The 12662-nt window shown below is 37.4% G+C and overlaps 1 protein-coding gene and 1 long non-coding RNA gene across 2 annotated transcripts in view; one reads left to right on the top strand and one right to left on the bottom strand.

Moving 5' to 3' along the window:
* LOC134292252 (uncharacterized) overlaps window positions 1-12662 on the bottom strand; it is a 255387-nt gene that overhangs the window by 71475 nt on the left and 171250 nt on the right. The gene's annotated exons all lie outside the window — the stretch shown is intronic.
* On the top strand, window positions 8997-9942 carry LOC109418726 (uncharacterized). The gene is made up of 2 exons (XM_019692959.3): window positions 8997-9516; window positions 9581-9942. The coding sequence occupies exons 1-2, from the start codon at window positions 9150-9152 to the stop codon at window positions 9910-9912; spliced, it is 699 nt and encodes a 232-aa protein (XP_019548504.3). The 5' UTR covers window positions 8997-9149; the 3' UTR covers window positions 9913-9942.

The raw sequence follows: 12662 nt of genomic DNA, 5'->3' as shown, positions 1-12662 counted from the left end.
AGCTACACTGTGGTGCATAATTGATCGGACAAACGCCGATTTTCATACAAAATGGCCAAGTTTGAGATGGTGTAACTATGGTTTGCTTTGGTGGATTGAGCTCAATTTTTGACACGGAACTACAAATATGCTGAATTTTGTGTATACAAAGTATAAAAAGTTTTCGTTCACGGGTCTGGGCGTGGCAAGGCGTTGAAAATATTGCAAAAGTGATCGGACAGCGGCACGCGTGTAAATCAAAGGGGTACCGCTGTCCGATCACTTTTGCAATATTTTCAACGCCTTGCCACGCCCAGACCTGTGAACGAAAACTTTTTATACTTTGTATACACAAAATTCAGCATATTTGTAGTTCCGTGTCAAAAATTGAGCTCAATCCACCAAAGAAAACCATAGTTACAGCATCTCAAACTTGGCCATTTTGTATGAAAATCGGCGTTTGTCCGATCAATTATGCACCACAGTGTACATATGCTCAGAACCAATATTGAGCCTAATTGAATGTAATAATGACGGTAACTATGGCAACGGTGGCCAGACTGCGTTTATGGTGGCGAGCAAAGGTAGGTAGTAGCTGGTAGTAGGAAGGCCCCAAAGGGATACCAGGAGATTGCAGGGGTATTTGAAGGGTGTACTTTATGATTCTAGGAGGTCTCAGGAGTTTTTCAGGAGGTCTTGGAGGCAGTTTCAGATAATCGCAGGGGGGTTCCAGGAGGCTTCATGGCAGGAGAGTTCTAGCGGGTCTCAGAGACATTCCATGAGGTACCAGGGTATACCTACAAATCTTAGGGGCGTTAAGAGGGTATCAAGGGGTTTCGGGGTGTCTCAGGGGCGTTTCAAGGGATTCAGAGGCTTTCAGGGGAGCTACGTTAAGGTCTCAGGAGCATTTTAGGGGGTTTCCTGGAGCTTTCAGGAGAGATCACTGAGGCAATTGAGGAGGTCTGAGGGGCGTTTTAAGAGGTCTTCAAGGCGTTTCAGGCAAACAAATATAGTTTAGCAAGGGAGCGTGTATAAATGACGTAACTTTTCAGGGGGGAGGGGGGAGTCTGGGATTATGTGATGAGCCATATATTAGGTATGGGAAAATATGCTACGAATGGGAAGGGGGAGTAAAAAATCGGCTAAGAAGTCCAAGTGGTTTCGAACTGTTCCGGAAACCGCGGAAGATTCATGCGGGTAACTGTGAGAAAGTGGGAGCATTGATTTTTGGAACAGGTTTCAGGGGCGTTTCCGGGGGCGTTTAAGAAATCTTCAGAGGATTTTCGGCGGTTTTCAGAGGCGTTACGCAGGCGTTTTCGGGGGCTCCGTAGGGTCTCATGTGCATTATATGGGTCTAAGGGGGTTTTCAGGCAGCTCCAGATATTTTTTTTTGCGCATTCAAAAGTGGAATTCAGAGGCGTTTCAGGAAATTTCAGGAGATTTTCAGAGACCTCTTCACAAAAAACCCTGGAAACGACCCGGAAATGCCTTGAAAGGCCCATAAAACTTCCACAATCTCATTGAAATGCTCTTGAAATCCACGTAATCGATTTTAAATGCCCCTGAAACCCTGAAACCCGCTTGATATGACCCTACCTGAAACGCCTCGAAACACCACTGAAATCTCCGTGGTCCCATCTGAATTTCCCAGGAGCAAGACCTCTTCACGCGAACTGGATTCCCTCATTAAATCTCCGACTTAATTTATGCACAAACTTCCCTCTTTTATGCCCTAGCCAATAGCCTAAAAAGAGGTTCCAGTGTAATGTCATTTATTATTCCTTTTTTTTCAAAAATCTCTAGTACAGAGTTACTTTTTCAAGACTAGTTTTTACTTAACTGTATAAAAAGATAGGACAAGTAATAATCAAATTATGATTCCGCTACAAAATTGCTTGAGCGGTGCGCCAGCAAAGTGTAACACCGGTGTTGTAACGTCTCCCGTGCAATTCAAATGGAGGTGTCACTTTTTCTCGTGGAAAATAGTCTGCTCTTTTATTCCGTAATGCTTTCCCTCATACTAGATCAGTTATTAAAAGTACTTGGGAACAGAAAGCTTACCTTTACTTTTATCTAGTTATTCATTAATCATTACCAGGGCAGAATTGAAAGTTACGAAACTGATTACACTTATTCGAAGAGGTTTCGAAAAGTCGGTACAAGAAAATCATCTCTAGTTTTTTTGTGATTGATTAATCATGATTACCCAAGTAACCATAAAGCCGTAAAAATGGCATTAAGTCGGCTCTATAGTCGAATGTAGAACCTGGCTAACAGACCTAATTGGTTCTATATCCTCTTATAGAGCTGCTCAAAAGCCACTTTTGGCGAATTATTCGGCTGATATACGGCCAACTTTAAAATATCGTACCAAGTCTCTGGAGCGAACGTTGTTAAAAGTGAGACAAAGAAAAAAGAAAAAAAATATTTTGTTTATCTCCTGTTCTTTTCTAACTTCCTTCGCTTCCATTGAAGTTGCTTTTTTGCTACTTCATCCAGATTCTAGCTGTTGTCCTCCGGGTTCCTGATCAAGTCCAGGTCTGTTCCCTTTCTCATCTGCTCCACCAATGCACCATGGGAATGGTGTGATCAAACTAGTATTTAAACCATGAAAAACAAAACAGTTTGGGCATTTCGAGGGTTGAAAATGATATGGGATGAGGATGATTCAGTGGTAAGCTTGGTGGTGACGAATGCAGGAAATGAAGCAGGAGAAGCAATGTTTATATAAATTTTCGGGAAACGTTTCAGAAGAATAGGGAAACGAGCTGGTGTTTGTCTTGATTGAAAAAAATGGAATAATTAACATAACCAGATTCCATTATCTATTTAACAACACCATTCCGATAAACATTCCAACAACAAAAATAATCCCGTTCCGCCAATCCCGTCCGACATGGATGTTTAAAATGTATTGATCATGACCGACTCGAGTCTGTTTTGGTCGAAATCTATTTTGATTGATATAAACGTCATGTGCTCCAAGCCCTGTGACAGCACTGACAAACTTCTTTACAGCTCGTAGGCTTTATATAGGCTTACAGGGCTTAATTTAGTTCTTACTGGTTATAGTGCCCATAAGCATTAGGAATGCTTATATAGAGCTATTTAGCACTGAAAAGCTGTTTAATGGCTGTTATAATGCTCAGAACAGTGCTTAGTGGTTACCTGGGTAATCATGATTATTAATCAATGAGTCAGTTCTAATCATTAATCATAGTCACTAATTGTAATTTGTGTGTGTAATTTGAAGGAAAATAATTTTAGAGTGTATTCGACCCCCTTAAACTATTAAACTAGGAACTAGGATAGAATGATTCAGGAAAAAGTTAAAATATGTTTATTTTAGCGATTCAATACAAAATAAACATTGATTTCTAAAAGGTGACTAAAACATCAATTTTTCAATGATTTAAAAATGGAAATATGCTTTAAGGACAAGGTATTTGGAGTACATTGCTCAAAATTTCTAGAGCACCGTTTTTTAGAACCGTTGAACGGATTTGGATTAAAATGCATCACGCTGTTGACAGCCACTGAACAATTAGCGTGATGCATTTTCATCCAAATCCGTTCAACGGTTCTAAAAAACGGTGCTCCAGAAATTTTGAGCTATGTACTCCAAATACCTTGTCCTTAAAATACACCAAAAACCATTTTGAGATATACAGAACAGTCCTAAATATCAGCCAAAAATATTTAAAAAAATAATTTTCCACGGAACAAAAATTACAAAAATGCTCAAACTATACCCCGTCTAAAGACGGGGTAGGGTGTTAGAGGGCTAATCCTAGGGGCGGGACAGCTTCGATAAAAATTAGTAGTATTAGCGGTATTAGGGAATACTAATCTCAAAATATACCGCCTTGGAGAAAATTTCCAACAAGCAAGCCATGATAAAAAAAAACTTTGACATGTGCAACGCTAGGTGCAATGTGTACAACAGAAAACTGGCAAGTAGGGCGAGCATCCGAGTCGCACACAAATGGCAGAAACAATAATCTGTGAATCAAAAGCAAACTAGTATGTGGATGACTAGAGTAGACTGGACATTTCTAGAGCATCATGTCAAGGGAGCCGGAGCGGAGGTGGCAGGCCTCGGTTTTTTCCGTCCTCCTGGGCGTGTTTGCAGTTCTTCATGTATTTGTCAACCAAAAGATAGAGCTGATTTCCCTCTATCTATTACCTACTAAAACAAGTTTGCATGAGTACATGGGGGTTCGCCTGGGTGGATCAGGAGGGGCTGAGATTTACAGAGGTGGCACCGCAATTTTCCCACTCGGTAGTTTTCTAGGAATCATTCTAACATTGGAAACAGCTGGAGGAAATGACAATCGTAATGCGATCCAGAAATTTGGCACTAATACAGAATCCACTATTTGAGCTTCTCGATCGGATGAAATTGTGTAAAGCACCCACTCAACAAGGTTTGCCTATCGTAACAAGATAAGGGCTCCAGAAACTGATACACTCACTGTAGCATACATATCTGAGCCGGTATAGGGATGTTATAGGGATTCTATGTTATAAAAATGCTAAACAAGAAATCATATTCAAATGAAAAGCAACTTGTACTGGTATCACTAGTGTCTCAAGTGCCAACATTCATGACTGCCCAACTAACAATCACCAGCTGCAAACAAGCATGCATGCTGAATTGTTGCTTTATAATAGTGATTATAGCTGAACTAAAATTATGCTGTACACATTACTGTACAAATGCTTTTTCAAATAAAAAAGTAGCCAATGTTCAACTTTTCGTATTGGTATTAACAATGATAATTTAAAACACTTATCATGCGTTTAATAAGATTTTCATTGGACTCGCAGTAATTCCTTTACAACATAGTTTAACAAGACTTTTTTCTGCTTCTTGTTAAGTTCATGTAAAAAATAGGACATATATCTGTATAATGTGTTTTTCACAAGTCAAATAAGCGCTTTCGTTTCATCATACTTCGACTCAGAGTACATGATGAAAAACACGTGTTTTTTACCGAACAACAGCTGAATTAATCTGTTGTTCAGTCGTTAACCATAATGTTGTGCTAATTCACCACTGCTGTATAGGAGTCAGAGTCTGATCATTATTAAACCACGGGAAGTTTATGTTTTGATTTGAGCGCTGCTAAAATCATCTCTAGGATGGCGCAGATAGGAAGGCATACGGCTGGCAATCGACGGGTCTCGAGTTCGAATCTGGATTTAGCCTGGGATTTAGGTAAATTTATGTGTAGTTATTATTTCACAATATTTGTTCACAGCATTAAGTACCAATCATAAACTCTCGTGGAAATTGAAAAATTTTCCATTTTTTTTATTTTAGATCATTTTTGCTAAAGCTGAATAACAGCTTTACTATATATTTGTAAAACGATTTAACAACAAACATTTCAGTTGGTACACAACACTATGCTTTAAAGTTTCTCCAAATTTGTGTGAACAAAACCCGAACAAAGGTTGTGCCTGAAAATTATCCAAATGTTATTCAGCATCATGCTGAATCAATTCGTCGTAAAGGTGCTTGTAAAATGAGTGATTGTTAGTTGGGTGTCAATTTGGTTTTGTGGAAAAAGTCATGACATACTACGAAAGTTTCGTTCCAATTTTGGCTGAGTACAGTAAGGACCCGATTTTGTCAGCCCCATTTTGTGACAAACTTTTTGCTCTCATTACCATACGGTCACATTTTATGCAATTTATTATTTTTTATCATCAAACTACTGTTGAGATGCAGAACATAGAGGGATAGAAAGTTTGAAAAACTGTTACAGTTTTTGAAGAGAGCAAAAAATGTATTCCGAAAAGGGGCTGACAAAATCGGGTCACTTATGTATTAGGAAACTAATATTTATTAGCAAGTATTAGCGCAGGTATTAAGAGCTGTCCCGCCCCTAGGGCTAATCATAATCATTAATCACCCTAAAAATCAATTTAATCGTTCATCTCAATCATCAATCACAGAAATTGAAATTTTAATCATTAATGATTAATAATGATTATTTTTTTTGTTAATCATAAACGCCCTGTCGCGAATCTGTCTTGTATTAACTCTTTTTCAAAGGTAAAACTATCTGTCGTTCCTCGCTACATTATTACATTGTTACTCAATTTTATTATTTTAAAATTTCCTAGACTGATAAAGCCAGTTAAAACAATCAATCAATTTCCAGTCAAAATTCACGCCAGGAAGTGAATTTAGCTCACAGAACTTACAGCTCAACCCCATAATATAATAAACTAGCTGTCCCGGCAAACTTTGTCTTGCCGTCTTGTGGCGTTTTGACAACTGTTGATTTCAAAATAGCACCGCACTCTAGATTGGTTTCATTTCGATCGTGTTGATTTCCTTCTCAGCTCATGAAAAATCAATACTTTATTAATTTTCTTACTTTTCTAGTTCATTTTCGTAACTTTTTGTACATATAAACACAGCCACCACGAATACGAACCGAACCGTGCAAGAGTCATCGGGATCGGTTCAGCCGTTCATGAGTTTTGTTGCCTCAAAGGGACTTCAAACTCATTTTTATATATATAGATATGCTAATTACAATGTATATGGTTATAAAATAAACAATTAAAGTACCGTAAAATAGGGTAACTTTGATAATGCGGGTAACTTTGATAGTGCGACAGGCATGGTATAGTTTATCTCATAACTATGATTCCTTCAGTCAGTTAAGAAAAAGGCAAACGTAGATCAAAACTATGCATATGAAAGTCCATCTTAAACGTATTTTCATGGAAACCGTGTTTATATTTAACTTTTTGAGCCAAAAATAAAAATTTTTGATATTTTTGTCATTTGTCAACCCCTTCGAACAATCTGCTGTATGACTTTGTTTCAACTATTTTTTCAATGAATGGACTCTTATTCTCGGTAGGTCCATCTTAACCCGTAGGCTACGGGGCTTACAACAAAATTTCAAACCGCTGCCAAAGACGCAAACATCAATATTTTTCAATGAAATTTTGAGGTTCACTTCACTATTAGTTGTAGTTTCAGTTATGCTGGGAGCCACAAAAATTGAAGCCACGAGGACAGTTTTATTCCGGTGGACGTCTGGGTCAGGAGGGGTAAAAATTGCATAACCTTCCTTTTAGCAAGGCCCCATTATTTGGAATGCAAATAAATTCATCTGAAAAGTTGTTAGTTCTATGTATTATTGTATATTACGTGAGGCCTGGGGGTTAAGAAGTATATAGGTGGTGTAGAACTTCTTCCAGGCCTCCAAAATATTTTCAATTTTGAGTCTAATTTCTATGCGCTTGTAAAAGATTTTGAGGCACGCATGAAGTAAATTTTTCTTTCCTAAGGCAGGTCCTAAGCATATTGAATTTAATTATTAGTAAAAATTGATGGTAGCATACTGTTTTTGTTAGAAAAATCATGTTTTCCACGAAAGTAAGACGATTTTACAAGAAATTGCATACTTTTAGGCGATAACTGCGGTACCTTTTGTGAAACATTAAACGCCTAAAAGTAGGCAATTTCTTGTAAAATCGTGTTACTTTTGTGAAAAACATGATTTTTCCAACGAAAACAGTATGTTACCATCAAGTTTTACTTACAGTTTAATTCAATATGCTCAAAACCTTGCTTAGGACAGAAAAATCTACTTCTTGCGTGCCTCAAAATCTTTTACAAGCGCATAGAAATTAGACTCAAAATTGAAAATATTTTGGAGGCCTGGAAAAAGTTCTACACCACCTATATACTTCTTAACCCCCAGGCCTCACGTAATATACAATAATACATAGAACTAACAACTTTTCAGATGAATTTATTTGCATTCCAATTAATGGGGCCTTGCTAAAAGGAAGGTTATTCAATTTTTACCCCTCCTGACCCAGACGTCCACCGGAATAAAACTGTCCTCGTGGCTTCAATTTTTGTGGCTCCCAGCATAACTGAAACTACAACTAATAGTGAAGTGAACCTCAAAATTTCATTGAAAAATATTGATGTTTGCATCTTTGGCAGCGGTTTGAAATTTTGTTGTAAGCCCCGTAGCCTACGGGTTAATAGATTCCAAATCTGGCCTTGAATCTCTGGTATCATTTTTGTAAATTGGGACATGATCCTCCATACATCAATAAACGCCTAAAAGTATGCAATGTCCTTGTAATTTCATGTAATTAATTCTACTTCGTTCGAAATTTGTTTATAAAACATTCAGAAACAATCCAAAAAAGAGAATTCACCATGAATAGCATGTAATCATTTGTTAGTGTACCGTTAGAAATGTATTTTTACAAAGATAATGATTTTTGATAGCTCAACTCACTGTATTTTACAGTCAGTTCTTAATAAACTCATTTCTATAAGATGAATTTTGTGAAAAAAAAACATATTTTGTCGTAAAAATTTAATCTACTATGTTCCACAAGGCTTCGTTCATCATGTTCATTCTTCTAAGATTGCAAGCTGTGATGAAATTTTAGGATTTGATGTGTTTTTCAGGGCACTATCAAAGTTACCCCAAAATGAAAATGTGATTCTCGCGCATATGAAAAATAAAAAGTCACCTGATCTAAACTAAATTATCGGACCTTTCAATTGCAATTGATAACTGATACCCCAGTACTTGTTTTAAAAATATAAAACTAGGGAAAATACTCTTACTTTGTAAAATATTAAGAAAATTTGCTGAAAAACTATCAAAGTTACCCTGTTTTACGGTAATATTATTTCCGAATAACTCAACGTACTTACATAACATATGTAGCAGAGTGCGGAACTGGAGACAAACAGCCATGGACCGAGTGGAATGGAGACGGCTACTATGTACAGCAGAGGCCACCCCGGCCTTAGCATGATCGGTAAGGTAAGTAAGCATTCAATATATGTGGCCTAAAGTTTGATGTTCTACCTTCGAAAGCTATATCCCGGAGATAATGACATCTACAAAATTATAACAGTTAAACAGCACCAATGAACGTGATGAACTGAGACCTTCACTTGTTTTCCAAAAACCTTGGGGCGCAAAATGTTTTGGCAAGTTTTGGCAACATATGCTGAAATTAAATTTAAGACATGCGTTGTGAATGCAACGGATCACGTATACCATACGCTTGCCAGTACAAACAAAATCAAGTTGGGCAATCAACTATTGGATACAATCTATCGCCACGCCTGAAGCAAGATCGATATCTGATTTTTCTAGATGCGTCAAGTGCAATTTGACTGTCGCGAAATTGTCAGTCGCAATTTACAGATCGAAGGGTACGCATCAACTTGCAAAATGAGAGCAATCATTAGTTCAGCGTTTATAGCTTTGTCGCTTTTCGGTTTCAGCGTAGCCAAAGATGAATTTCCTAACAAATTTCATAGTATCTACGGCTGTAAGCAGATAAACGCGGTAACCAATTACAATGATCCCGTGCATTACCTTCCTGTGGAGGAGTTTGATCATGTTGGAACCGGATCGAACTATTCATTCTTTCGACTGGGAGTTTTCGGTAGAAGTGATGCCATAATTCGCCTTTCCAAGGTGCCAAAGCCGTACCACAACAACATTGTGCATGAAATCGGTATGTAAACATTTTTTTTTTTCCTAAATTACACCAGTGTTCTGAAGTTGAATGTATTTTCTAGCCATCGGATCGGGGCTGAACAATTTCATCGAGGTTCGACGACAAACGAGATTCAACACTTTGGTGTTCACCAACCACGTTCTCAAGCAAGTGCCAACACCAAACGTGCTGTCCGAAACGGAACCGTTTGTCATACGGATGGACTTTTTCAAGGATGGCTCGGTGACGCTGACCAAAGACAACGAAACGAAACCATTTTTGGAATTTTCCGACCCCAATGCGGAGATCAACTTCCGGTATATTGGATTCTCCAACTGGCTCTCCAAGGCGATCTACTTCTTCGATTGCCCTATGTATAACTTCGATGGCAGAGTGGACAAATTGAATTGGTAATGCAGTGATACAGTTTTCTAGAGGCGAAAATGTGTGTGAATAAAGCTGTTATGAAGGACTCATATGTTCATTTTTTTTTATATGGTTTTTATAAGATTTCGATTCTTATTTTTACTTTACAAACCTGATTTATTCCACGTATGGTGATTCGAATTCAAACACCTATGGTGAATTCATATACTTATCAAAATAATTGCTGAATTGTTCGTATCGGACAAATTTACTTTGAATTATTATGCATTTTGATCATTCTTGAACATACCGGTGTACTCGGGTACAAAACTGTAATTTCATTCTAAGACTATATGCCGTTATGATTATAAAATTCTTACCTCACCTAGCTCAGAGATGTCTAGAGTGTGAACTTTTGTAGTTTGTAAAAAAAAAAATTTTTATTCTTCAATCACTTAACCTAATTTACAGCTATTTTGTCAACAAGGCCACTGCGTGAGTGATTCCAGTTGGAAGCTGTACTTACACTTTGTACAGCGCCCAAATGTATTCTATTCCAATTCTACTATGTACTTGTACATCGAACTGCCCAGCCAACACACGATCGCATATGGTGTTGAATTGGCTGTAAAAGTGGGGGCGATATGCGTTCACTTTACACACGGTTAAATGGGAGCATGTACGCATATGGCCTCCACTTTACCATCTTATTCTACAACGTATACGACTTCCTGTTGGCTGGGTGGTTGCCGTTGCGCTGCTTTCACTTTCTATCCTGTTATGGTAGAATGATGAGCACGTGGATGTTGATGTGTGGCTGTTGGTTGTTCCTTTTTTCAGTCCAATTGGTGATTTGATGTTGCATGAAGAAGAAGAAGAAAAGCGATTATGTTTTGAAAAATCCCTATCCCTATAACACAGGGGAAGATTTTAAAATGCCTCTATAAAATCCAAAGCAAAATCTAATTAAAAATGGTTTGATGTACGGTGTTAGACTTTGGACGGACTACATATTGAACGTATAAATTTAAATTTAACATTTTTTTCTTGATAAGGTACCGTAAAACGAGGTATCATTGATCAGTGGGGTAACATTGATCCTTTCCTTTCCTTGATTTGAGAGGCTTTAACCGTTAAAAACGGTCATTCGCCTCTCTAACATTGATCGGCTTGACCGACCTCATAAAAAGTTCAAACAAGCATTTTACATTGAATCAGTTTCTGGTATCGAATGGTATATCGTAATCTGCTATTATTTAGTTGTTAAATGACATGTTATTCTTGAAAATTGAAATTCATTAACATTGAAATAAATCTATTTTTCCATAACTGTGTTTCGTAACGCAATGAGATACATGATCAAACATTCATGCATGGCAAGAATACTAGATACAATATGAGGTTCGAAATCACTGTATTAATTCAATATGACGTCCTAGAGTTACATTTAATGAACGAAACTCTTGTGAAAATGCTCTTTTTCAGTAAAATATACGATTTATTAAACGTAGGCTATCAAACCCTTAAGCCATTGCCTACCTTTGGGCGTTATTCGCGGTTTGAAGGATTTTAATCTTAAAATAACTCAAAAAGTACGTAAATTGTAAGAATTTGGCCAACATATTCGAAATCAGGGACCCCGAATTCAGTAAGTAAGGGTATTTTCAACAAAAACAAACATCACTGACTTGATCAATGTTACCCCAAATCAACAAAATCAAAAATTAGATTAAAAAGTCTATTTAAACATGTTTTAAAGTTTTACAATACTTTTTCGAGTAGTTTAACACATAATCAGAGGACCAGTACTTGTTTTAAAAATATAAAACATGTAGCATTTGCTTTGATAAGAGAATTACAAAAGAAAGATAGAAAATTCTGATCAATGTTACCCCGGATTACGGTACTTAATTTGTAGTCCGTTCTAAGTCTAACACCATACATCAAACCGTTTTTAATTAGATTTTATTTTAGATTTTATGGAGGCATTTTAAAATCATCCCCTGTGGTATAGGGATAGGAATTTTTCAAAACATCATCGCTTTTCTTCTTCTTCTTCATGCAACATCAAATCATTAATTAGGGGGTCCATTATGAGATGCAGTTCGCCGATGTCCATGTATCCGGGTCCGTTTGAGCCATGGGCTCAGAAGAGGGTCAGTGTAAGCAGCTCTCAGGGGGAAAGAGCAACTGACGAAAGTACCGGGGTTGGGATTGAATCCATGACCATCTGCTTATGAAGCAAACGTGTGACCAATTACGCCACGGGCCCCAGCAAAAAAACATTTTTGTATTATTGTTGTTAGGATGTTTGTTTTCAACATTTCTGACATAGCTGGAGCATTGATACTAAACAATCAATTGTCAATCTGATCTATAAATGTTATGTCCTTACAATTTTGTGAAACTAACTAAGAGCATCTCTAGAGAAATTCCTAGAATATCCCTGGAGTAATTCCTAGAGGAAGGTTTGGAAGAGTTCCTACTGCAATCACTGAAAAAATCTCAGTTAGATGTCCAGACATAAGTCTTAGATTATTCCACGAAGGCATGCCTTAAAATATCTAGGGGGAGAATCTGGACCAATTCTGGGGGAATCTCAGCAGAAATAATTTGAGAAACTGTAACATGAATTGAAGGAAAATTAGTAGAAGAATGTCTGCGGGAATTCCAGATGAAATCACATGTGCAATTCCTGCAGCAATATCAAGAGATTGTTTTATTCTTCAATCACTTAACCTAATTTACAGCTCTTATGTCCACTATTCCTATTGGAATTCACTTCCTAATCAAATCAC

Source organism: Aedes albopictus, chromosome 3, assembly GCF_035046485.1.
Source record: "Aedes albopictus strain Foshan chromosome 3, AalbF5, whole genome shotgun sequence".
Lineage (NCBI taxonomy): Eukaryota > Metazoa > Arthropoda > Insecta > Diptera > Culicidae > Aedes > Aedes albopictus.
This window is presented reverse-complemented; position numbering and strand designations above follow the sequence as displayed.

Excerpts from the sequence above, each read along its gene's own strand:
- LOC109418726 (XM_019692959.3), top strand. The coding sequence starts at position 9,150 with ATGCGTCAAGTGCAATTTGACTGTCGCGAAATTGTCAGTCGCAATTTA. Across the intron at positions 9,517-9,580 it reads CAACATTGTGCATGAAATCG|CCATCGGATCGGGGCTGAAC; the intron begins GTATGTAAACAT and ends TGTATTTTCTAG.